Below are 25,500 nucleotides of genomic sequence, written 5' to 3' on the forward strand. Positions count from 1 at the left end.
GCCTTTTTTCCCCCACTAAAAGAAAGCAGTGTTTCACACATCGGAGAGAAGTCCAAAGGAAGATGCCTCCTATGACTTTCTCAGAACAGCTTACACATTCCACTCACAGCCCACGCTCCGCGGCCGTCTTAAAAAGAGCCCTTGGAAGGAAATGGTATTGCGGGGGCTTGAGGTAACTCATCTCTTGGGACTCCGGATCAGAAGGAGGTCCTCCTGATTGGGGATCAGCATCCAATGAAGGGACAAAGCAGACCGGAGCTCAGAGCAGAAAGGATGTGGTGAGTTGAGAGCCATCTCAGGGGACCCTGCAGAAGATGACTTAGGTACCTTGCAAAGAGCCCAGAAGTTCCTAATAATCATTGTCAGAAAAGGCTGAGAACAGGCAGAAGATCAAGCAGTGCAGAGGTTCCTCCATCTTAAATTCTTGATGAGGCCATTTCAGACTTAACTAGAATTTGATCAACTTGATGGAGAATCCAATGAAAAATTACTCAACTCTATTCTAGGACCTGAGACTAAGATGCCCCAGGTAACTTAGCTTCTGTTAAACTGCTTGCTTGTGCAAACCTCTTGCTGCAGCTGCTGAGAGAGATACTGCTTTTGCTTTTTAAAGCCCCATTGGTCCAAATGCTTGGGGCTACACTTACATCCCAAAGACCTGAGTGCAGCCCCAGCTAGCTGCAATACAGACTTTCAGTTGACTCTAAATTATGTCTAAGTCATCCCTGGTGGCATCCCTATAACAAGGTCTTTGAAAAACCTGTGGAATCTCTATTATCTAAAGCTATCAGAGAGATGTGAGCCAAGCTGCTATGTGCATATACACATACAGGAACGTCAAGAGATTTTCAGCATACATAAACATTTGTGTTATTCTCCAGTACTACCAAGCATGAAGAAATTATGTTAGTCTGCAGAGAGCTCAAAAAGTTCCAAGGACCAAGTATGCCCAAGGTAACGCTTCCCTTTTATCTCTGCGTGACCTGAAGAACACCTCACTAGAGGGCTTCCCATCATTTCAGAGAGGTGGATGATTCAAAGACAGTTTATGATTTACAAATGCACAAGTTATCTGGGAATGACAGAGGACACCTCTCATCCCAGTGTTTGGAAGACAGAAGAAGGAGGATTGCTACAAGTTTGAGGCCAGCCTGCCCGAAGAATTCCAGGCTAGGCAGTCTCAAATCAGATGACCACTATCTGGACTTTGTGCAAATACTGAGGACTTTCTTTTCTTAAAAGGAAAAAGTCCCATAGATGAGGGTGGATTTAATTGGTGTCCACATGCAGTATTACAAAATTTGCCTCTGCCTCTCATCAGCCTTTTGAAGAAATTGCTGCAGAAAGGAGAAGAAACCTCTGGCATATGTGTGTGTGCAGCAGCAATCACGCCACCGTTTCATTCACGAGTCTCTCCCTGAAGTGTAGCGGGTGGATGCTCAGAAGAGAAGGAATGATGCCCACAGCAGACTCAGCACCATAGCCCATCCTTCTAAGACAGGCGGGAGTAAAACTACCCTTCTCCTGGGAAAAGCCCTTCTCCAGCGCCCACCACTCCAACGTCACAGCCTTTCCTTCCAGCCCTTGAACCATGACTCTGGCCAAGAATTGAAGCAAAACTCATCATAGTGAGAAAGACGAAGGAAGGAGAGTCTCAGATGATTGGCAGCCTGCTAGCCACCTTATGAGGTCTTCACAAAGATGAAATCAAGTGGTGTGTTCTGTACAGGCATCTTATATATTAAATGGGCTTGAAAAATGGCAGTGGTGCTATTTGTGGATGGCTTTATAGTAAGACCTAAAACATCCACATTCAATTGCATTGGATTTATTTGTACACTAATTGTGGGTTCTTCTGTTTTTTTTTTTTCTGGCCTGAAAATCGGATGCATTTTCTTTAGAGTGCATGTTTAAGTGAGCCAGCCTATAGCAGGCAGTTCCTGATAGACACGCCATGTGGATTTGTCAAAAGAACGAAGGAAGGAACAAGTGGAAAAATGCAAACGTTCCCAGTGGCAAAAAAAAGAGAAACAAATGGATAAGAGTACTCATTAATCTGCTAATGTACAGCTGAAATGCCTGTGCAGAGGAAGTAAGCTTGAGGGGCTGGAGAGACGACTTGGTGTCTGTGCGAAGTTAGCAGGCTCACGTTCAGTGCTCCAAGGAAGCTGTTTAGGCTTCTACAAACCTGGGTCTCACTGACGGTCTCTTCCACTTATTCTTAAACACCTCCAAGGAAGGCATTTTTTTTCTGCCCCCCCCCCACTCTTCTCTATCTCTAGTCTCATTATAAATGCAAGAAGCTCTGTACTCCAGGGTTTTTTTTTTTTTGGATTATTTGTTCTTTTGATGACCAATTTCTTGAGTTCTTTGTATATTTTGGAGATCAGACCTCTGTCTGACATGGGGTTGGTGAAAATCTTTTCCCATTCTGTAGGCTGTCGTTTTGTCTTGTTGACCGTGTCCTTTGCTTTACAGAAGTTTTTCAGTTTCAGGAGGTCCCATTTGTGAATTGTTTCTCTCGGTGTCTGTGCTACTGGGGTTATATTTAGGAAGTGGTCTCCTGTGCCAATGTGTTAAGTGTACTTCCCACTTTCTCTTCTATGAGGTTCAATGTGGCCCGTTTTATGTTGAGGTCTTTGATCCATTTGGACTTGAATTTGTGCATGGTGATAGATATGGATCTATTGTCATTCTTCTACATGTTGATATCTAGTTATGCTAGCAACAGAGAACTCTCAACAGAGGAATCTAAAATGGCTGAAAGATACTTAAGGAAATGCTCAATATCCTTCGCCATCAGAGAAATGCAAATCAAAACAAGTCGGAGATTCCATCTCACACCTGTAAGAATGGCCAAGATCAAAAACACTGATGACAACTTATGCTGGAGAACATGTGGGGTAAAGGGAACGCTTCTGCATTGCTGGTGGGAATGCAAGCTGTTACAGCCCCTTTGGATATCAGTATGGTGATTTCTCAAAAAATTAGGAAACAACCTTCCTCAAGACCCAGTAATACCACTTTTGGGTATATATCCAAAGGATGCTCAATTGTGCCACAAGGACATGTGCTCAACTATATTCATAGCAGCTTTCTTTGTCATAGCCAGAACCTGGAAACAACCTAAATGCCCCTCGACTAAATAATGGGTAAGGAAAATGTGGTACATTTACACAATGGAGAAAACACAGCAGAAAAAAATATGACATCTTGAAATTTGTGGGCAAATGAATGGAGCTATAAAACATAATTTTGAGTGAGGTAACCCAGACCCAGGAAGACAATTATCATATGTACTCACTCACAAGTGGTTTTTAAACACAAAGCAAAGAAAACCAGACTAAAAGTCACAATCCTAGAGAACCTAGACAACAAATAGGACCCTAAGAGAGACATACATAGATCTAATCTACATGGGAAGTAGAAAAAGACAAGCTCTCCTGAGTAAATTGGGAGCATGGGGACCTTGGGAGAGGGTTGAAGGTAGAGGAGAGGCATGGAGGGATGCAAAGAAAAATATAGAGCTCAATTATATACAATATAATGCAAGAAGCTGAGTGGTTTGTGTTCCACGTGTGTAATTATATTTCCACTGGACTCTAGAATCAGATGTTAAACAATGAGCTCTCCATCTTGGGAATGATCTAAGCCCAAGTTGGAAGCTCAGTTGTTAGGACACACTCCAGGAGGTGTTGTCAGACAGCCACGTGGTACATAGGACCAGTTAGGACACACTCCAGGAGGTGTTGTCAGACAGCCACATGGTACATAGGACCAGGTAGGACACACTCCAGGAGGTGTTGTCAGACAGCCACGTGGTACATAGGACCAGGTAGGACACACTCCAGGAGGTGTTGTCAGACAGCCACGTGGTACATAGGACCAGGTAGGACACACTCCAGGAGGTGTTGTCAGACAGCCACATGGTACATAGGACCAGTAAGGACACACTCCAGGAGGTGTTGTCAGACAGCCACATGGTACATAGGACCAGTTAGGACACAGTCCAGGAGGTGAGACCCGGCAGCCACATGAGACGTGGCAGCACCACGAAATGTGAGTTGGGAGAAGAGACAAATGAGAGTCAATCAACGAAAACTAAGAAATTAGAAAAATGGGATAGAACAAATACAGGAATCTGCAGAAGAATCAACCACAAATACACATGGACTAGCAGAGCCCAAACAGTTAATTTATGAAAAGCTCTACAAAATAAAGGCAGCTATGTCAGGCTATGCTTTGTTAATACAAATTTTAATTCATTAAATAAATTAAAGTTAGGGACTGGAGAGAAAGCTCAGTGGTTAAGAGCACTGGCTGCCCTTGCAGAGGACCCAGGTTCAAATCCCAGTACCCACACAACGGCTCACAGCTGACTATAACTCTTCTTCTGGTGTATCTGATGCCCTCTTCTGACCTCCAGAAGGTCCAGGCACACATGTGGCAAACAAAACATTTATACAATAAAAACAAAAATATACATTTTTAAAATTAATTAATTTTATTTAATTATTTATTTTTGAAAGAGGGTCTTGCTATGTCACCTTAGCTGGCCTATAACTCACTATGTAGACCAGGCTATCCTCAAACTCTTAAACTCATAGTAATCCACCTGACTCTGCCTCCTGACAGCTGAGATTGAAGGCGTTCACCACAGCACCCAGCAATGAACTAATTTTAGAAAGCTTTTTGATTTTTAAATGAATTACTTCCCCCAAAGCCTTCCCTTTCTAAATCTGGATATTGAAAAAAAAAGGTTTATTTTTTGCTTGGTTAAGATGGCCCACCCATATCAGTGGGTGTCAGAGAAACAATGGGTGTATATTCCACCGTGGAGATCTCCTGGTTGAGTGTCAACACAGACAATGCTATCTAGAACTCCATGGGAAAGTGATCCCTGGTAGGTTCCCGACTCACCATGGTCAAGGATGTACTTCACAATCTCCCCATTGCCGGTTTTAGCTGCGTAGTGAAGGAGTGAACAGTGGTCTGGTCCCTGAATTAACAAACTGCCTCCGTTCTTATAGCTTTCTATGAGCTGAAAGGAAGAGACACAGGGAGAGAACATCAGCGGAGTCCAGAGCAGGGATAAAAGCCCCAAGGTCACACAGAAGAGTCAGTTAGTAAACCACACATGTTTTTAGCCTCACAGGACACAGAGAAAAGTCAGAGTGAGGAAGTACCATCCCTTCATCAGTCACATAGATGGTTGATGCTTTACATGGCTCCGGAAAGGGTCTGAGGGTATCAAATAGCTCAAGGAAACAGGAAATATGTTGAATTAGCTTTCTTCCCCTCTTCTGAGCCCCAGACTTTGAGAAGAAAACTAAAATTTCCTGAGGTTCATCCAGCATATGCTACAGCAGGAAGAACCTGGCTCTGACCCTCAAGGTTCCTTTCCTGTATCCTTAGTTGTTTTTCAACTTGTCATGAATACAATTACCAAATGCTTCATTTTTCTGCACACAGCACTCATACACACATACATGTGCACATGCATGTGAATGCACACACACTCGGAGGATGGTTCATTTTCACCCCAATACCTTTTATGAATCAAGCAGTACATACTCAACATGGCCAGAGATGATCAAGCAATAAAGAGGACCAAAATGATGCTGTGAATGCCATTGTTTCTCTATGAGAACAGCCAGTGGTAAAAGCCAAGAACTTAGCCACCAGAGAGTAAGGGGGTGGGAGGACAAATGAAGTTGTAGACCTAGTTCATGAGTACAAATGTGTCACCATTTTCCAAACTGTGGAGTATCAGGACAGGCATAGCCTTGGTGCAGCTTTTCATAGATTATTATTTTATGGAAACAAAGAAGAATCTACCAACAGAGCAGGTCTCAAGAAATACAAACACATGAGCAATAAGAATGTGACTCGGTCAGCAGCCTCAGAGGCCTCCAAATCCCATAGGAAGAACAGAAACGTTAGTTACAGAGGGACAGTATGAGGACAGCAGAGGGACACCAGAAAAAGCAGCGTTTTAGGAAAAAGTCACGGAAAAGTATCTAGACACTCAACTAAGAAGACTGGATGCTCTGAGGTGCTAGAAGTACAAGAACTATGGAAAGCTGTAGCCCCGAGCTTGAGGGCAAGAGAACAGGAAGAAACAGCATGCAGATCCAAAGGAGAATCTTGCTGTGTTCCACTATAAATGTCTTGTGTTCAGATGCACCCAGACCAAGTAAGGATTGGCTATCCTGAACCTGCCTTTGGGAAGGTTGTATACTATGTCTAAAAGTCAGCCCATTAGCAATTGAATTTAGGGATTACATATCCTCACTGCCTGGGCGCTCCTGGAGTCTGCTCGCCTATCTCCTCCCACTACCCGTTTCATACAAAGCCTGTTTAATACTTAATATGTATTGTGCATTCTACACACAAGAGAAGAACAGAAATAAAATTGAGGAGATGATAGATATAGATATAGATATAGATATAGATATAGATATAGATAGATAGATACACACACACACACACACAAAGAGAAAAGACTGAAAAAGAAAATCCTCCGTTTTCTATATCTCATCTCATAGTAAATACAGTATTGTTGAGTCACTCCTCAGATAGGGAATAATTATAACGCAGATCGTGCCAGGATAACCAGCTAGATCTAGTGGTTTCTCATATTTTAAGCAATTCTATGTAAAACATTTTAGAATGTGTATCAATACATCCCGAATCTGGGGAGTTCTTTGGCTATAATGAAAGCATGTGGAAAGATCTTCAGATTGCAAACTGGATTAGCAGTGTTGTGCAAGGCTTGTGTTTGCTTCCCATAGAATCCAAGGTGAGTGAGTCCTTGAGGGATTGTATGATATGCTGGCTAGGCCACTGAAGGGAAACAACTCTGAACTTCCAGAAATCCTATTTAGGGATGAGGCTTCTCTTCTGAATAACAGTCCCCAGGAACAAACACCACAGTAGAAAACAGTACAGGCAGCATGTGGTCAGAATCATATGAGTGAGCCTGAAATTGATCCATATATAGGCAACCCTCTCTCTCTCTCTCAGTTTGCTTTCTGCTAGTGATGTGCTGAAGATATAGAACAGGCATTCTTTGGTTCATTCAATGGGAATTCTTAAAACAGAAGGGAAAGAAAAGAAGGAAAAAAAAGGAAAGGAAAGGGAAAAAAGGAAAGGAAAGGAAAGGAAAGGAAAGGAAAGGAAAGGAAAGGAAAGGAAAGGAAAAGAAAGGAAAGGAAAGGAAAGTTAAAAAGAAGAGAAAATGGAAAGGGGAAAAATCTAGACAGGAAAAAGAGAAGAGGAAAAAGTAATTCTCACCTTCCTTCCTTTCATGGCCTTTGGTTTTCTCAGCCTGTACTGTTACTGGGCTGAGGAGAAAGGTATGTTCCCCACTGTGGTGGTTTGAAAGGAAATGGCTCCCAAAGGGAGTGGCACTATTAGGAAGTATGGCTTTGTTGGAAGAAATGTGTCATGGTGGGGACAGACTTTAATGTCTCTTTTGCTAAACTTCCCTCAGTGTGTCAGTCAGTCAACTTCCTGTTGCCTTCAAGATGCAGCGTTCTCATGGTTCCAGCACCATGTCTGTCTGCTGGCTGCCATGTTCCCCACCATGAAGATAAAGGACTGGACCTCTGACCTCTAAGCTGCCACCCGAACTACATGTTTTACTTTATAAGAGTTGTCATGGTCTTGGTGTCTCTTCACAACAATAAAATCCTAACTAACACACCTTACAGAGGCAACTAGTGCCATTACACAACATAGGGACTCAGAGGTAGTCATGAGACCCCAGCACAAATAACCCAAGGGCAGTCAGATTGTTTAGAATACTCACAGAATACATTCTGGCAAATATTTTTTAATAACTACATTGTTAGAAAAAAAGACAGATTAATACTGTATAGCAAGACTAAGCCAGTTAACATTTTAGGTACCTTTTGCTGCAATATGAACAGTATTGGCAGCCTTATCACAGGATTGCACCCAATCCTCTGACAAACCAAGAAAGAAATAACACAGCTATTCTGTTATATTTCTCTATTACAGAGAAAGAAATCAAGGCACCGAGAAAACGTGCTAAAGGCATAAAACCGCACATTGAGTGAAGGACAGAGGCAAGAGCTGAAATCAGGCAATCTAACTTCAGAACTGACATTTGTTTTCAAGAAGATGGTGATCATTTCCTTCCTTGTGAACTAAATTCACCAGAAAACACAAGCAAACCCAAACAGACTAGACTGTCCATTTTCTGTTGGCTGTGACATCTAAAGTAGACTACTATATCAACAGGTGCTGGTTCTAAGCTGGCGCATGCATTTCTGGGTCTCACCCAGGTCATTTCTACATATGTATTCATTCAAAAACACATCTGAAAAAGAAGCCTTCAAAGGTTTGTCTTAAAGAGCAGGAATTCTAGGCACTCTGTGCATTGCATCCTGGGAATACAGTCCTTTTTTTCCCCCACAACTAACCAAGGCGAGTCCAGGCAATTCTACCACTTTCCTTTGATATTAGGAGATGCAGAGCGTGGTGAGGACTCTTCTCATTCTCTCAGTTCATTTCTCAGAAGAGCATCTTTCCTCCTTCTGCTCAGCCAGTACAGGCAGGGGGAGTAGTTTATAGATCGGACCATGAAAATCTGGAGAGGTGATCACCAAGGTTTTGGCAGGAGGATAGCTTACCTTCATAAGGTCACCAGTTATTACTGCCTGCAAAATTGCTGTGAAAGACAAAAGAGAGATGTCTCATTAGTAGAAGATCCTTTCAATGGGAAGTTACAGATGAAATGATTCCATATTTAGGAGTCATAATCTATACTGAAGACAGGAACCAAGGATTCTTTGTTAAACAGATAAAATTCCCATCTTCAAGTCTTTTCCTACCCTAGCACCAATCATATACATTACTACAGTACGTTCTTGACCCTGCCCCATCCTGATACTGAAAAGATAATGTAAAATTTGGAGTTTCATTAGATTAAAATCTTGGCTCTGACCTTAAGAGGCGAGGAACACTGGACAAAACATTCAAACCCGTGAGCCTCAGTTTCAACAACCACAAAAGTGAAAGTCTAGGCTTTCTGGGCTAGCTGAAAGGGTTAATCACTGTGGTTCCTCTGTCGGGTCCTTCTGCTTTGTTCTCTAGAGATTCACTATATCTCCAGCCATTTCAGTTGGGAATCCATCTTATCCATGGGAATCCATGGATAAGAGATTAAGAGGATTAGAGATACAGAATGAAATCACCTTTCAGTTGTATTCTGGGGGAATAATCATATTTGACCTTAAATTCAGAGGTGGTCATGATGAAAATAAGCCTAAAGGTCTTTTGTAACTTAACTTATTTGTAAGATACTTGCAGCTTTAGAAAGAAAAATTAAAATTTCTAATAGTTTATGCATGTAGGGTATAGAAAATAAATAAGAAAATTGTGTTAATAAAAGCAGTACCTGCACATCTAAGGACAATACTGCTTCCTAAAGGCAGCTACCTGCATTGTTATAGAACTGATGCCTCCAGAAAAGAAAATGTATCAGTTTGGAAACTATTCAAAGAACGGACTCAGCCTTTCAAGTCACAGCACTTTAGAAGAAAAATAATCTAAGCTTATTTTACATTTACACTGTACCATTTTTGTTCTTATTTAATTAATGTCTCAACACAATTAAATTAAAGTCTAGTAGCATGTGTCAAGAAACAAGGCGTGCAGTGCTGGCTCCATAGCTCACTCATTAAAGAGTTTGCTGGGCAAGCATGCATGAAGGCCCGAGTTTCATTCTTCAAGATCCACATAAAAAAAAGATGGACATGGTGATTCTAGTGCAAGAGAGGGAAGACAATCAAATTTCTGGATCTTGTTGACCGGCAAGCCCAGCCTACTACGCAAGCTCCAGGTTCCAATAAAATATCCTGCCTCAAAAACTAGGTGGATGGTTCCTGAACAACCAGACCTGGTTTATCTCTGAATGCATACAACACATGTATACACACCACCACCACCACCACGACCACCACCACCAGAGAGAGAAAGAGAGAGAGAGAGAGAGAGAGAGAGAGAGAGAGAGAGAGAGAGAGAGAGAGCAGCCTGGCTGCCACTTGACTCTCTACTGAACATTTAAATGTCCTGAGTAAGCAAAGGCATTCAGTACTACAAAGCAGAAGCTTTGAAAACCTACACAGAAGAGGACATGGAAGGAAGGAAGAGGCAAGAAAGAGGAGGGGAGATTGTGTAGGACTGGAAAAACTGGGAGAAGCTATATAAGCAATGCACACTTAGCCTTGAACCACCTGTGAACCCAATCTGCCTTCACACAACACAGAGGCTCATCCGTTAGTCCTTGAACTGAACGAAAAGAAAGCAACAGGAAAACAAAGCCATACAAAAGAACATGACCGTGCAAAGGGACTAGTGTGTGTGGGGGGGGGGGGACTAGAAGGTGGGAGGAAGAGGCAGAGGTGAGAGGAATGAGATTGCATTGTAAAGTGCATGAGATTATCAAACAGCTATTTCATAAAAACAGAAGCAAAAAGTGGAGAGATACTGAAACGATGGAAAGGGAATGGATATGTTTAAAGAACCTATGGAAATATTGGGGCTCACTCTTTTATAAATAAGGATCCTGATACCGGGACTGAAGTGGCACTTGAGGCACAGAGCAATGCATACTCCTCCATCCAGGCCTCTGTCCACTGCTGCATTGAACTCACCCTGGGTGGAGCTCTTCTAGGCTCCATGGCCCCTACAGAAGGTAGCAGAAAGCACTTGCTAAGTTTGTAATGCTGTGGAAACAGTGATAGACTAGGGCATAATTCTGTATGATTTGTTGAACATGAACATTTTAAGCCATTTTTTTCCTCCTTGGCAAAGAAAGCTAATAGTTGTGATGGTCACCTCTGTAGCAAGGGTTGAAGTTTTTTTTTAAAGCTTTATAAATAGATAGAAGGGGTAGTTTTCAGTATGTCTGTGATTTCACATAAACACACACACACACACACACACACACAGAGTGGAGAGAGAGAGAGAGAGAGAGAGAGAGAGAGAGAGAGAGAGAGAGAGAGAGAGAGAGAGAGAGAGAGCATTCTCAACTAAGAGTAAACTTGGCCTTTGAAGTTGAACATGTAACACTCTGCTAACCCAGTATATTTCAAATTGGAAGGACAGAGGTGGGTGTATTTTTTCAGGACAGAAACCCTATAACAGATCACAAGGAAGGGGAGGTTGAGAAAAACTATCAGCAACTTCAGCTTGGAGAAACAAGTAAGTCTGGATTTCCATACTGAAGAATGCTCCCTTGGCTGCAGTGGACCACTCTGACTGTGAAGTGAACCTTTATACAGGCTTGTAACCCACACTCAAGATCAAACAGCAGCCCAGCTTTTGTTTCCAAGACCATATGAAACTTTTCTCAGAATATAAGTGATCACAAAAAGGAGAGAGAAAGCTGTGTAAAATCAAACACGACACGTGTACACAATAAATCAAGACAACAGTGTAGAGATGTGAACCAATCCATCTAAAAGAGAGGGCAGCTAAGACCTGTGGCTAGCAGGATGCCAAAGAAGATTTTGTGGATGGGAAATTTAAACCGACTATGCCTGATAAGTAAAACTAATTGGCAAGAAGATTTGGAAAGTCATTATAAAGATGAGGGAAGCATCTGAACAAAAACATGGAAATTGAAAACACAGTGCATGAGGGAAGCTGCAAAGAGGCAGCCCCATTTCACGTGTATTGTAGTTTCACAGGCCGCCGGAGTGAGTTCCTGTATGCCAGGATTGGATACTTGAATTGGTACTTCTTTCCATCTTGCAGGTGGTAAGAAGCAACAGAAGAGTTAAAATCAAACCACAGGAGCATCCAGATGTCCTCCAGCAGGCCAGCCTGCTCTCCCTTTCTGAAATCAGAATCATGACTTGCTCTTAGGTCCTTTACTTCCAATCCTGTAAATAAGGACTCTTTCAACTCTACCATCTATCATTCATGGGCGATACTCTTTGTTTCCATGAGTCTCCAAAAGCCCCTCTGTTTGATATCCCCATCAATGCATAGAAGATTGGACAACAGAATCCTAACCACAAATATTTTCCATTGTGTTGGATACAGAAAGCATGGGTACTTATTTTTAAGCCAAGCAACACACCCAAGAGTAGATATTATGCAAACATTATTAGAAACAAGGCTCTCTTCTCTCCTCTGATTAATGTCCTTCCTTATGAACACTGTTGTTTAGGATCTCTTCTGCATAAAGAGAGCCCGAGTCCATTAATATTCCACTTCAGGAAATAACCTTGTGAAAGATCAGGCTTAACATCAAAATAATGAGCTGTTATGATTACAGCATTATTCTTTTTTTTTTTATGAACTCTGAGTTTCTCTTTGGTTTTCACATGGATCCTTCATAATAAAAATGAATGCTTCAAATTTCCAGAAGAAAGGGAACTTCAATTTTTAATATATCACAAAGGTTACTGAGCAGATGACTAAGTTTCTTGGAAAAAATTAATTGTGCAAACTTAAATAGTGAGATAGGGAAGGAGTGGAAAGTATATTTAGAGATGATAAGTTGAATCCATGTATATGAAAAGGCTTATTTTCCTCACTATACTAGGCCTTCAAATAAATGGCTGCCCATACTCATCCTAAGATAGAGCAAAAGGCTGCCTGGAGGGAATTGTGTTTCTCACACACCATTCTCTGGGCACCTGGGTTCCTAAGAGCTTAGATACACTCAGACATCTGCATAGAAGAAAAATATGACTTCTACTACAGAGAGCCCCCAAAGAGAAGATGATGTCTGCAATATGCAAGTTTTATCCCTCCAAAATTCACTTGATAACCTTATCAACATTGTGTAGGTGTTAGGAGGTGGTGAGTCCTCCAGCGAAGGATTAGGTTATGAACCTCTGCCTTTGTGAAAGGCATTGATGACTTATAAAAAGGGAGGTCAATGAGCTGCTGAGTCTCTTTATCTTCTCTGTCGCGGGCAGAGAATAGAGCACATCTCTGTGTTGTTCTAATGTGTCATGATGCAGAAAGCAGTTATCCCCTTGGAATAAAGAGGGAACATAAAATCTCCTGCACCTAGATCCTAGACTTCCTAAACTGTAGATTACAAGAAAGAATACTGTAATCTTAACAACTCCTTATTGATGTCACCTGTAGTATTTTTTTATAAAAGTAGTAACCAATTCAGTATCCTAATGCTCGCCTCATGCCAGGACTTGTTTAAGAGGATAAGGGTATAGCAGTATACAAAGCAAAATTCATTCTCTCCTGGAATTCATGTTGAATCCAAAAGTACAAACACAATCTGACTTTATACAGGAAAGCATATGCTTTAAATATGTTATGATTCACGGAGCTCAGGTAGTCTTATCTCTAGCTAGCTATAGTTCTGGCCAAATCAGCTTACCAAGGTTCAGTTCTCTCATGGAAAAATGAAAATTACAAACAGAATATTTTGATGCTGTGTTTTGCAAATTGCCATGGTTAGTCTGTCATGTAAGTCTCAGCTGAGAAATTATCTTGGTAAATTTGTCCTGTGGGTATATCTGGGGGGTACTGGCTTGACTGTGAACTGACCCCACTCACTGTGGTGGCACCATTTCACTAGCAGGGCCTTACATGACATAAAAGTTAGGGAAGCTAGCTGAGCACATGGAGACAAGCAGCAAGAAGGCAGCTTGGATGAATCCTCCTGTCTCTCTGTTCTTGACTGTGGACATGGTGATCCCAGATGTCTAAAACACTAAACATGGATGTCCCGCAATGATGAAATTTCAAACCAAAGAGAGCTCCTCTTTCCTCCCCTATGTTGCTTTTGACCAAAGTGTTTAACCACATCCACAGAATGAAACTTGAACAGAACTAAATGTGAGAGGAGAGAATCTACAGAATGCAGAGGCATACTCATGTTTTTAACCCGGCCACAGAGAAAAGCATTTTAGATAAAGGAAAATTATAACCCAAGAATTTGGTGTATGGTTACTTCTGAAGGAAAAGTTTAAGCTGTTTTTCTTAACTTTCCAACAAAAATAGTTAGGGATAAAAGGTGTAAATAATGTGGAAAAGGCACACATATAATATGCTTGCAATTCTTTTTATTTTTACTTTTAATTATGTGTATATGTGTATTGGAATGTCCACATGAGTACAGTGTCAACAGAAGAGGGTTACAGGTGGATATGAGTCATTCAGTATGGGTACTGGGAACCAAAAATTGTTGTTTTGGAAGAGCAGCAAGTACTCTCAACCTCTGAGCCATCTCTCTAGCCCTGATGTAATTCTTAACAAATAAAATATAAGAACTGCATATGACATATGAAATGTAATCAAATACAAATAGAGTAATCCCATACTAGTTCAGAACTGAATATAATAAAGGGTTGGTTATTTAGAGGGGTAGACTCACAGATCACAGTCCTCTGCATGAGCAGAGAATAGGAACTGAATCCAGCAGTGCTTGAGGACACACATTTTTGGTACCCAAAGCCACACCCAACCTGGTCCAGCATCTCAAAGGCCATTGGCTGAAGGAGGTTCCCAAGTATCTCTCCCTTTTGTCTAAATAAGAGAGTTCCAAACCCAATACAAAACTATATACAATAAGAACAGATGTCAAGTATAAAAATTAGAATTATAACCAACATGAACAATATCAAGCAAGAAACATATGCTAAATGTTTTAATAATTATTTTATCTTAAGGAGTCTAAGCCTTGTATTAGAAATGGCTTGGTTAAGTTATGAGAGGAAAGTAACTACAACTATCTAGCCCTATTGATGACCTGAGAAGGGAGATAATTTTACTTGAGTAGAGTGCAATAAAGCAACCTCCAAAATGTGCAACAAATGACAGACAATTAGCTATCTGGGCAATCACCCAAATTCTCATTTGCAGTATTGGAGCAACCAACTTTGACTAAGGCCTAGAATAACTGACAGACCGTTTTCAGAGGCAGGAAAACTTTTAAAACTGTCTTATCCTTTCTTGGCAAGGTTTGGGAGTTGTTTTGTTGTTGTTGTTTGTTTGTTTGTTTTTTGGGTTTTTTCCTTGTCCAGTCCAGACACCATGCATTTAGTCAGTCAGTGGTCAAGGCATGGGCAGTTTCTTACCCAAAGGCCATTTTTGCCAGGAAGAAAACGAACTCCACGTGGAGTGTCTTTGGTGCTCAACATTCTCTTGGGAATAGATCAGTGCTGCCAGGAAATTTGTAGTTCACATCAACAGAACCTTAAGTTATTTAAATGCCATATTTTACAGTTCTTTGAAGTGGTTGAAGATTACCTATCTTTACAGAATGCAATCTCTATGTATCTAAAGAGCCTGATTAGTCTAACTATAGTATGACAAACATGGATGACTACTGACCTATAATATTTAATACCTGTATAACTTAAAGACTAAGACTTTACATTAGAATATCAAACAATTTTTAAACTACTGTGCAGTTACTGAAGACAATGACCTCAAAATGTAAACAGTGTATAAGTATCTTGATCAGAGAGAAAAATGTATAGTGCAATATGATAAATTTGATATGATAAAATTGTATCAATATATGACATGCCTTAAGTAGAGGTAGAAGCATGCATGTATACAATATGACTTTGCATAGGTGTACAACTATTGTAAAGAGAAATAGGAGCACATTCAATATAATAAATATAATTTGAATTTTTATTAATATATAAGAATTTATACCAATGTAAATGTCTATAAATAATAGCCCACATGTATTTATTCTATTATTCACTATTATTATTAGTGTAAGTAAGCTCACACTAATCTACCCAAATTCCCAAATATTGTTTACAAATGCTTTTTTTCATTTAAAGAAAAATATAATATATAGATAAATACTTTATATTGATATAGATCTTGGTCTATTGATACAAATTTAAGGTCAATTTTATTATATGTATTTCTGCTCTTGACTAGGGTATTGTGTTTGTACAACTAAACACCCATCTAAAAATGTAATGTACAATTAAAAGTACATATTAATACATAGTCATCTATAATAGTCAAGCTTGTAGTTATACTAGTTAGGATTTCTAGATGTACAGAGTTATATTTCAGATGGACAGTTATTCTTCAAACCTTTCAAAGACTAACAAAATATTACATTTAAAATGTTTTAAAAACTTACGATTTTTCATGACAATGAGACTCATCTGCTCCTGGAAGCACTAATCTACTTCAAGAGGAAGATGGGCATCAAAGAGGTTCCTTATGGAGTTGGCTAGTCATTTGGCCAAGAACTTGCTATTGCCTTTACTGCTTGGTGGTATGCTGTATAAAATGGACATACAGGATTCACAAAAAAATGACTGCTAAACTTGTCTAAAAAAGGTGAGACAGTCCTTTCAGTGTTCCTGCTTCATGAGAAAACTGCCAAACATTTTTCAGGACACAAAAAAAGCAACTAATAAACTTTGCCAGTACAAGGCAGAAGAGATCTTCAAATTTCCTGTTTCATGAAAAAGTCTGCCAGATACTATGGGCCTGAAGGCTAAAGATAGATGTCGCAATGATACAAAAGAACTTTGAGTGACTATCCAGGCAGTGGGATGTCTCTGTCAATTTTAGAGTTTTAAAAGTTGCTTACAATGTACTTCTGCTAACTTAGGTAATATTATATCCTTCTGGGGTCTTGATGGAGTTAAAAATAGATAGTTACAGTTTTCCTTAGTTATAATAAAAGATAAAGTATTTATAAATATTGTTAACTATAATTTTGTTTGATAACTTTTTACTATATGTAATTTTACATTAAAGTTAAAATCTTCCTTTTTATTTGGACAAAAAAAGGGGAAATAGTATGGGAAGTCCTTCTGTATATGTGTTGCTTTTATTGGTTAATGAATAAAGACACTGTTTGAGTCTGTGGCATGGCACAATAGAGCTAGTCAGGAAAACTAAACTGAATGCTGGGAGAAAGTAGGCAGAGTCAGAGACACGCCAGGCAACTATGGAAAGAGAAAGATGCCTAGCCATCAGCCATAACCTTACTGTAAACCACAAAATACAAAATAATAGGAATGGATTAATTTAAGATGTAAGAGCTAGCTAAAAATACACTTAAGCTATTGGCCAAGCACTTCTGTATGATTATTTTAGGTCTGGGCAGCCAAAAAACAAATAAGCAGCCTCTACCTACAATGAAACAAAATTAAAACCCTCTACATGAGAATATTTTTAAAAGAGTAACATGTAATCCCTAATTATTGTTCAGTCTTAAAAGTAACATGTAACAACTGCCTGGTTCATTATCATATCCTCAGTCATATCCTCATGACAACAACCATTCAAATGCTTAAAAGTATTGTAAAAAAAAAGATATTATAGGAAAAAGTATGAACAAAAGACAATGTGTGGAACTCTCAAAGATAAGTTAGTTGATTCACTAAGATTCATAACCATGGATTTGGAAAGCTGTGCATAGTTTTAAATCAACATTTCCCTGTCTGGAGCAAGAACCACAACCACCTAGTTCTTAGAAACTCTCTACATCTGCCTATCTTTGTCCACAATATAACTCTTACTTCACAGGATGTAAAACAAAGGGCTTAGGATGTGAACTGTCATTTCCCATGTCTCACAGATAGCAAAAGATCAAAGACACAGATAAATTTCATTTCTATTATTTTCTGCCCCTCTCTCTCCTGAGGTCAACTGCTTTTCACCATAATATCTGGTTGGTTTTGGGTTCTACTTAGATCATGATGTCCCTAAATTAAAACAGAAGACCTACTAAACAGTAAAGTCAATAGGTAGTTTTAAGTTCAACCTTTTTTTTTTTTGTATAAATGGAAAGACTGGATGATGGGCAGACCCAAGGCAAATGTTAGGTACAGAGTTTGTTCAATTTGGTGAGAACTGAAAATTTCAGACATTCCCTGGTATCTTTAGAGATTTCTCCACAAAGCTTTTCCTGTGTTTACTTGATCAGAAACATGCTGTTCAATTTTTCTGTTTGTGAGCAGACAGTCATAATACATAAGCAACAAACTGTGAAAGCTTAGCTTGCAAAGATGGAATTTAGTTTAATAATCAAACACAGCAAAGGTAATCTAACACATGTTAATGCTATGGACCGCCACTGTGAATTATGCTAATTAGGCATAAATGGGAAGCAGCTCAGGAAAATGATTGCAATTAATAATTATTTAAATAGACACACTGAACAAGTCCAAGACGGGGGTGAGGAAAAGGAGAAATCAGATATTTCTGAAGACCTCTGCATTTTAATCTGGGCCTAAGGGAATGTCTGGCAATCAGAACAGGCTAGGAGACAAGTGGGTTTTTATAACGAGAGCTCAAGTACAGAAGTTGCATTGAGAAAAGCAGACCTATTGAAACAGATTCCAGGCTTCTCTTATACTAACACACAAGTCTGTGTCAGCTATCACTGCACCGCAGGCCCTCTCAGAACATGGTGGTTTAAGACACAACTGTTTCTTTCCTTCAAATACATGTGCGGGCTATGGACGGAGGTTTTCAGAGCACGTTTGCCTCTGCTTCCCTGGACACTGAGCTGTCCCCTGTCAGTGTGACAACACACAGGGCTGTGACGTGGAGTTGACTTTATTGGAACCTATGGCTGATCTCCTTTGTCTTTACGTAGGCTGATGCAGCTTCCTTGGGAAATGGTGGTTGGTTCCAAAAGCCACTGTGGCATGGATCCCAGGCAAGGATGATAATCTTCAGATGGGGATCATGAACCATTCTTCTTCTGAAGTTTTGGTTTACCTATAACCAAGGAGGGAAGACTCAAGTTCACTGGGCAAAACCACACCACCAGGTGAGTGCATGGAAGACAGAGATGCTGATGACTTTGGTCATCCCAAGCTTTCACTTGACAGACTGGGATTGTGATATGCTTGGTGTTGGAGTGCAGATTTAGACTTGTAGTTAGCGCCGAGAAATGACTCAGGCCCATAGAGTTGCCCATGTCACTTGTGGGAACACAGTACGCATCTAATGTCTGTGTGTTTTATCATGTGTGTTTTGGCAGAAATAATATTTAAAAGGCTGAGAAATGCATATTTAAAGGCATACCTTCTGGAGAGGAAAAAAGAAAGGGAATAATTGACAGATTCACTTTCCAAGAATAGTACCACAACATCTTTCTTCCTACACACACATCTTGCCGTGTGGTTTTGACACTCTTCCTAGTGAGATCAGCAGGTTGTGTCACCAGTCTCTTGAACACAAGCAAACGTGAATTTCAGTGAGAATGGTACATGAGCCCCAAGGTATGGAGAGCTTCCTCCATGGGTTCCCCATCACGATGGCTTTTGGAACCAGTCACCATTTCCCAAGGAAGCTGCATCAGCCTACATAAAGACAAAGGAAATCAACCATAGGTTCCAATAAAGTCAACTCCACATCACAGCCCTGTGTGTGGTCTCAGTGTCCAGGGAAGCAGAGGCAAATGTGCTCTGAAAACCCCTGTCCATAGCCCGCACATGTATTTGAAGGAAAGAAACAGTTGTGTCTTAAACCGCCATGTTCTGAGAGGGCCTGCGGTGCAGTGATAGCTGATACAGACTTGTGTGTTAGTGTAAGAGAAGCCTGGAATCTGTTTCAATAGGTCTGCTTTTCTCAATGCAACGTCTGTACTTGAGCTCTCGTTATAAAAACCCACTTGTCTCCTAGCCTGTTCTGATTGCCAGACATTCCCTTAGGCCCAGATTAAAATGCAGAGGTCTTCAGAAATATCTGATTTCTCCTTTTCCTCACCCCTGTCTTGGACTGGTTCAGTGTGTCTATGTAAAATAATTATTAATTGCAATCATTTTCCTGAGCTGCTTCCCATTTATGCCTAAATAGCTTAATTCACAGTGGCGGTCCATAGCATTAACATGTGTTAGATTACCTTGCTGTGTTTGACTATTATACGAAATCCCATCTTCACAAGCTAGATTGTTGCTCATGTTTTATGACTGTCTGCTCACAAACAGAAAAATTGGACAGTGTGTTTCTGATCAAGTAAACGTAGGAAAAGCTATATGGAGAAATCTCTCTAGAGAAGCGGACTTTGGGGGAGCTGAGCGTACAAACTTCTTATTGACCAAGCAGGATGCCACACCAATTAAGGGAACAGGATGAAATATACTTGTGATCCCATTGAGTCAAGTGTGGTCTCAGCATTTGTCTTGAGTTTGTCATTCATTCAGTGTTTTCGTTGACACAAGAGGAATTAGTCCCTAAAACTGCATATTAATGTTTCTTAATTTTATATTTTGTAATTTCAAGACAGGTTAAACTAGAGTACTTGTTGACTGAATTAAAAATTTAGTTTAAGGTATGTTCTGGCCCTAGTGCCTCCTTCTGAGACTTCTCTGATTTCCCTCTTTTCCAACAAACTTTCCATTCATCACAGTATACTTCAGTGGTTCTCAACCTCCCTGATGCTGTGTCCCTTTAAATCCCGTTCCTCATGTTGTGGATGACCCCCAACCATGAAATTATTTTTATTGCTACTTCATAACTATAATTTTGCTGTTATGAATCATAATGTAAATATCTATGTTTTCCAATGGTTTTAGGTACCTCCGTGAAAGGGTCATTGAGCTCCTAAAAGGCCACGACCCACAGGCTGACAATCACTGGTACGGCCTTGTCCTGTGTTACCAGTGAGTCCTCCGGCTGAAGAAACACTGTCTGAAAGATGTAGAGCACACACTTCACGTCGCTCATCATCACCCTCATTGTAGGAACTAAACATTAGCAGCATCTAATATTTCAGTGGCCTCATATCCAAAGCGTGGCCTGTTCCATATCTACTTCAGAGTTTTTAAGCATTTATAGGAGACAGAGACAGGCCTCGTTTCCCTCTAATGATACAGCTAATCCTCAAATTCAATTAGCTCCTAGTGATTGCATGCACGCGTGTATACGGGTTCTTCCCATCTGCTGCAGCAATCCTTTTGAAGCCCCTATGAAGATGGAAGAGGTTTTCTGTTTGGGCAGAAATAGAAATTCAAGTATCTAGTGTTCCCTCCAGCAGAAAAACACTCTACCTTGCTGCCAGGGGACCAGAATGTGCCCTCTCTGAAAGCCCATTCACTCCTTGAATTCACCACTGGAATTGGCTGTAAACAGTGCAGCGACCAGATGTTTCCTAGCAGCGTCTCATATGGTATTTAGCTGTTGTGATAGTGTTAGTTGTTTTGTGTGTTTAAATTCCAGCACTGCAGTTAAGCCAAAGATGCACAGAACGTGCTTTGACAGCCCCTTACTGCAACGATGCTATAGCTTTCTCAGAATACTTCATGGTATGGGCAGTTAATAAAGTACTGAGTATATATGGGGTTGATCCCATAGAAAATGGTCCCCCTGGACCTTCTCTTGGCTTTTCACTAGGGACAGTGGAGGATGTTATAGGGAGTAAAAGAAATGCCACCCAGTCTGGGAATTTAATTCAGCTTTAGTGTCCATGTTTAGCATGTGAAAGGCCCTGGGTTTGATCCCCAGTACCACAAGTGAAAAGAAAGAAGGAGGGAGAGAGGGAGCCTCCTCCATGGGCATCTGTTTTTAACCGGCAAGTCAATTTTCAAGTCCTAGAGATTTTCTCCATCCCTTTGAAAATTTAATTGTGCTTTTTTTGTGAGTGTGTGTATCCAAAGATTTCAAGACAGAAATATCTGTATTAGGAATCAAACCAGAAAACTATATGAAGTCATGATGCATGTTACTTTGTTAGAACATGGGTAGTAAGCCTTGGATCCCAATTAACTCCAAAGTCACAGGTTAAATATTTTGCTTTAAGCGCTTAATTCAACAAATCGCCAAAGGTTAAGGGGCCAATGGAGCACAGACCCTTTATCACTCATCCTGTGTTAGCTTCAGTCAGCTGTGTAAAATGTCACAGCAATCGCAAGAAGGGTCAACAAACGGGGGTTTTTCAAAATACTGGCCAACCTCTACAACTCAACTAGCATGTGAGCTGAATGCTTCCTCTAAGGATAAGTTAAAGGCATCATGCTTGGGTGTAATGGTCACTGCATGTCTTTCTACTGTGTCACCATCTGATGTAATGCCCAACTATCCCTCAACTAGAGGAGACCCACTCCCAGCATCAATATCACAGAGTCCCATTAATTTTAAGCTTGTACATACAGGGAAGGGTTTTTGTTGTTGTTGTTTATATTTTTAAAGGGCTTAATCTGATTATAATATCTGACAAAATTCAGGAACCCCAAGTAATTACAGCAGACAATAACTCTCTTTTCTTTCTTAACATCTGACTGAAATAATGCAAATTACGATGCCAAGCACATTGCAAGCCGATTTGGATACCAGGGTTCTCCAAAGTTCCTATACCCTCCCTTAATGTTGAGAGAATTTAATACAAACTGACTCACTGTGTTTACTTTCTCTTCTCAGGCATTTGGATGGGAAAGCTGAAATCCTGCAAGCTAGGGTATGAAAACAAAGCCCTCTTCAGCCTGACTAATGAGAGGAAGGTGCCACCTAGCAGGGGAGGCTGCCCTGACCCACAGCACCTCTTGCCTCCCACAGAGCTGATAAGAAGCAGAACTGGGACTCCAGCTTCATCCCTTCTCTCAGGCTGGCATGCCTTCTGCAATTAGCCTCCGTGAGTTTGTGTGATCTATTTTGACAGCGTCCTTCAGGACCTCTAAAAGGAACTCAAGTGGAGGAAAGTACACACACAGTGCATTCAGAGCTGACTGCTGATGGAGTCCGAAAAGAATAGATGGTTTTGTCTTTGGCCATACATCAACATGCAGGGGAAAGGAAATGGGGTTTAAGGCCAGAATTCAAGTGAGAGTGTGTTCTAGAGTTCTGGAAGATTATAGGTTTATGGGTCAAATGGCTATCAGGTTGTACACTAAGCGCCTTTTCAGTCCCTAACACACTCTCTCTAAAATGAAATTAAAAAAATAAAATGCTAAAACATCCCATGCTGGAACTAAAATGAAGCCAAGGAGGAGTAAATACAGGAAAAGTTACTATTAGAAACAGGTGTTGGCAAAATGTATATCACAAAAATGTACGAATTTCAAAAAACAGTGTAAGGACAGATGAGGTCATGTGTGCTTGCAATTGCTATAAAAAAGTACATTTTTATCCCCATATAAACATACGACAGTCATTGGAAGAGCAAAAAGACTTAAACTATCTGATTTGAGAAAAGTACAAATTAAAAATTGCTAACTCTCACTACCTCATAGTAAGCTGACAAAGCAAAATCTGCCTGAAAAGCAAGGGCAGCGAGACAAATGGTGAGCTCTGAGGATGCTCAGGAGAGAAATGTCAGCTAGATTTCAGTCTAGCAAGGGTCATCAGTGACACTCAGGTAGGGCTGGATTTTATGGTCCAGTCGTCATAAAGTGAAATTAAGACTGGACCTTCACTCTCCATAGGAATTCAAAGATTCTTCAGAAAGAAAAGTTGAGGGAGAAAGTTAACCCCTGGATTCCCACACAGCCCAATGTGTCCACATTAGAGAAACAGTCGTGTAAAACAGAGTTGCCTCCCAAGATGAAGAGGTTGGGAAGAAGGGAACCAAGGGATGAAGATAGAACACTTAACCTAAATCAAGTGAGAGGCCGGAGCCCAGAATCCATTCTCCCACCCCATCACCACCATGTAGAGCCCCCAGGAACTCCATTTGCATAATATAATCTTGGTCAACACTACCACCTTCTTCCTAAAAGTAACATACAAAACACATTAAAACATCTGTGTCTGAGAAGTGCCTGGTTAACCAGAAGGTTGACGAAGAGTAGCATTGTGAGAGGCCCATCCTGTCTGAGGAGGGGAAGGTAGAGTGGTGGGGAGGGAGGAAGGTACAGTGACTGGAGGGAAGAAAGAGTGGTGTGTGTGTGGAGAGGGTACAGTGACTGGAAGGAAGGAAGAGTGGGGGGGGGCGAAGAGTGACTGGAGGGACACACAGGGAAACAGCACAGTTGACGGGAACACTGGTGGTTTAGATTCTTTGTACGTGTTGAGACAACAGTTCTCTTAATTTTTCGCCCAACAGTGCAAACGGTTCTCTTCACTCGCTAGGGTGAGAGGTAGCAGAAATGTCTGTTACCCAATGAGAAGTATGCAGTCTATTAGAATACACATTATCCTTTAAAAAGCAAACAGGCTTTACTTTGCCTTGAGAAGAAATGGATATTGTTAAATTGCAGAGGGGAAGAACGGGTGGGGAAGTGCCCTAGAGCATTTACACACTGGCAGAGCTGGTCTGTCCCTCCCATGGTGATGCGCTACAGTGGCATTGTGGCTTGCCATCATCAGCACAGGCATCCCCGTGGCCCTTGTATGCACATGTGACATTAGGGGCCAGCACACAGGTGTCTGCATAACACTTCTGCAAAGGTGTAGGTGTCATGTTTGCTTTTCCTTCATGTGTGTTACGTGGCTTCCCTAGCTCAGAGGCAAAGGATGAAGGGGACTTTCTAGGCAGCCAGCACAGCCTGATCCCTGGAGAAACCAAGAAGGAAGATGAATGCTTTGTGAAGGATTACTCAGCCTGTGAACGGCTCTTCCTTCTTTAGACCACGATAACTATCGTGGCCAGCCCTGCCTTCAAAGCTCAAGTAGCTAGCCATGATTTACAATGACAGATGCCATCCTCTGCCTATTGGTTGTCAGCTGAAGGAAATTTCTAGTCCTGAGAAATCTGCAAAATAACAGGTTTTACTAATTAATGTTGAAAGTTCATATAAATAGCAGATAGCGGTTTTGCTTACAGATGAGTATATTCTGATTTGGCTGTTGAACATTGATGGTCTCTCTTGTACTTATTACTTTTTATTTACTTCTTTTAATATTTGCAGGCATTTTATTTGGTAGGCTTAGATTTAGAAGCTTCACCTTTATTACCTAATCTAACACTCACTAATGCTGTCAGATATATGTATAATTGTTATCCTCCCAGTTTCCAAGATGGAGTCACGGCCTTAAATAGGTTCAAGGTCACATAGCTAAATTAGAATAAAACCAGGGTTTATATCCCAGGCTTACTACAGAGCCTGGTTCCTTAGCAAGGCAATACTCTACCTTCATTATCTGGCTGCACAGAGTGTCAAATACCACTATAGTATCATTAGAAAACGACACCTGGCCCTCCTAAACAGACATTTCCATGATTGGTCCAAGAAGTTAAAGATGCCTATTGAGGTTAAAAAGGGGACATAGTGCTGAACTACTCCTTAGTATTAGATGCAGTGATGCTGACTGGCCAGGGGATGCTTTAGTAGTCAAGAAAAGACATCCTAAAATATACAACACCCAAACCCACCCAGAAGTCTTTCAGGAGCATCATGGAAAGCCATTCAAGAACGGTTTAGTTGACATTATGATTCTGCTGCAGGCCTGGATGAATGAATCTATCTCTAACTAAGACAGTTCAAGTCTAAATAGTTACAGTAGACCACGCAGGCAAGAAAAATATAAACTGATTTAATAACAAACAAACAATGCCTCCAAGGCTGGATGTGGGGGCATGTATGTACAATCCCAACACTTAAGAGGTAG

The 25,500-nt window shown here is 40.7% G+C and overlaps 1 protein-coding gene across 9 annotated transcripts in view; it reads right to left on the bottom strand.

The window, feature by feature from the left end:
• Positions 1-25,500, bottom strand: part of Dgki (diacylglycerol kinase iota) — a 450,455-nt gene that overhangs the window by 20,543 nt on the left and 404,412 nt on the right. For all 9 annotated transcript variants that reach the window (XM_075953818.1, XM_075953817.1, XM_075953819.1 and 6 more), the window contains 2 exons: positions 8,661-8,698; positions 4,921-5,041 (listed from right to left, as the gene is read on the bottom strand). In XM_075953818.1, the coding sequence (XP_075809933.1) occupies positions 4,921-5,041; positions 8,661-8,698 (159 nt within the window). The remainder of the gene's footprint in view (positions 1-4,920; positions 5,042-8,660; positions 8,699-25,500) is intronic.

Source organism: Microtus pennsylvanicus, chromosome 19 (genome assembly GCF_037038515.1).
Source record: "Microtus pennsylvanicus isolate mMicPen1 chromosome 19, mMicPen1.hap1, whole genome shotgun sequence".
Lineage (NCBI taxonomy): Eukaryota > Metazoa > Chordata > Mammalia > Rodentia > Cricetidae > Microtus > Microtus pennsylvanicus.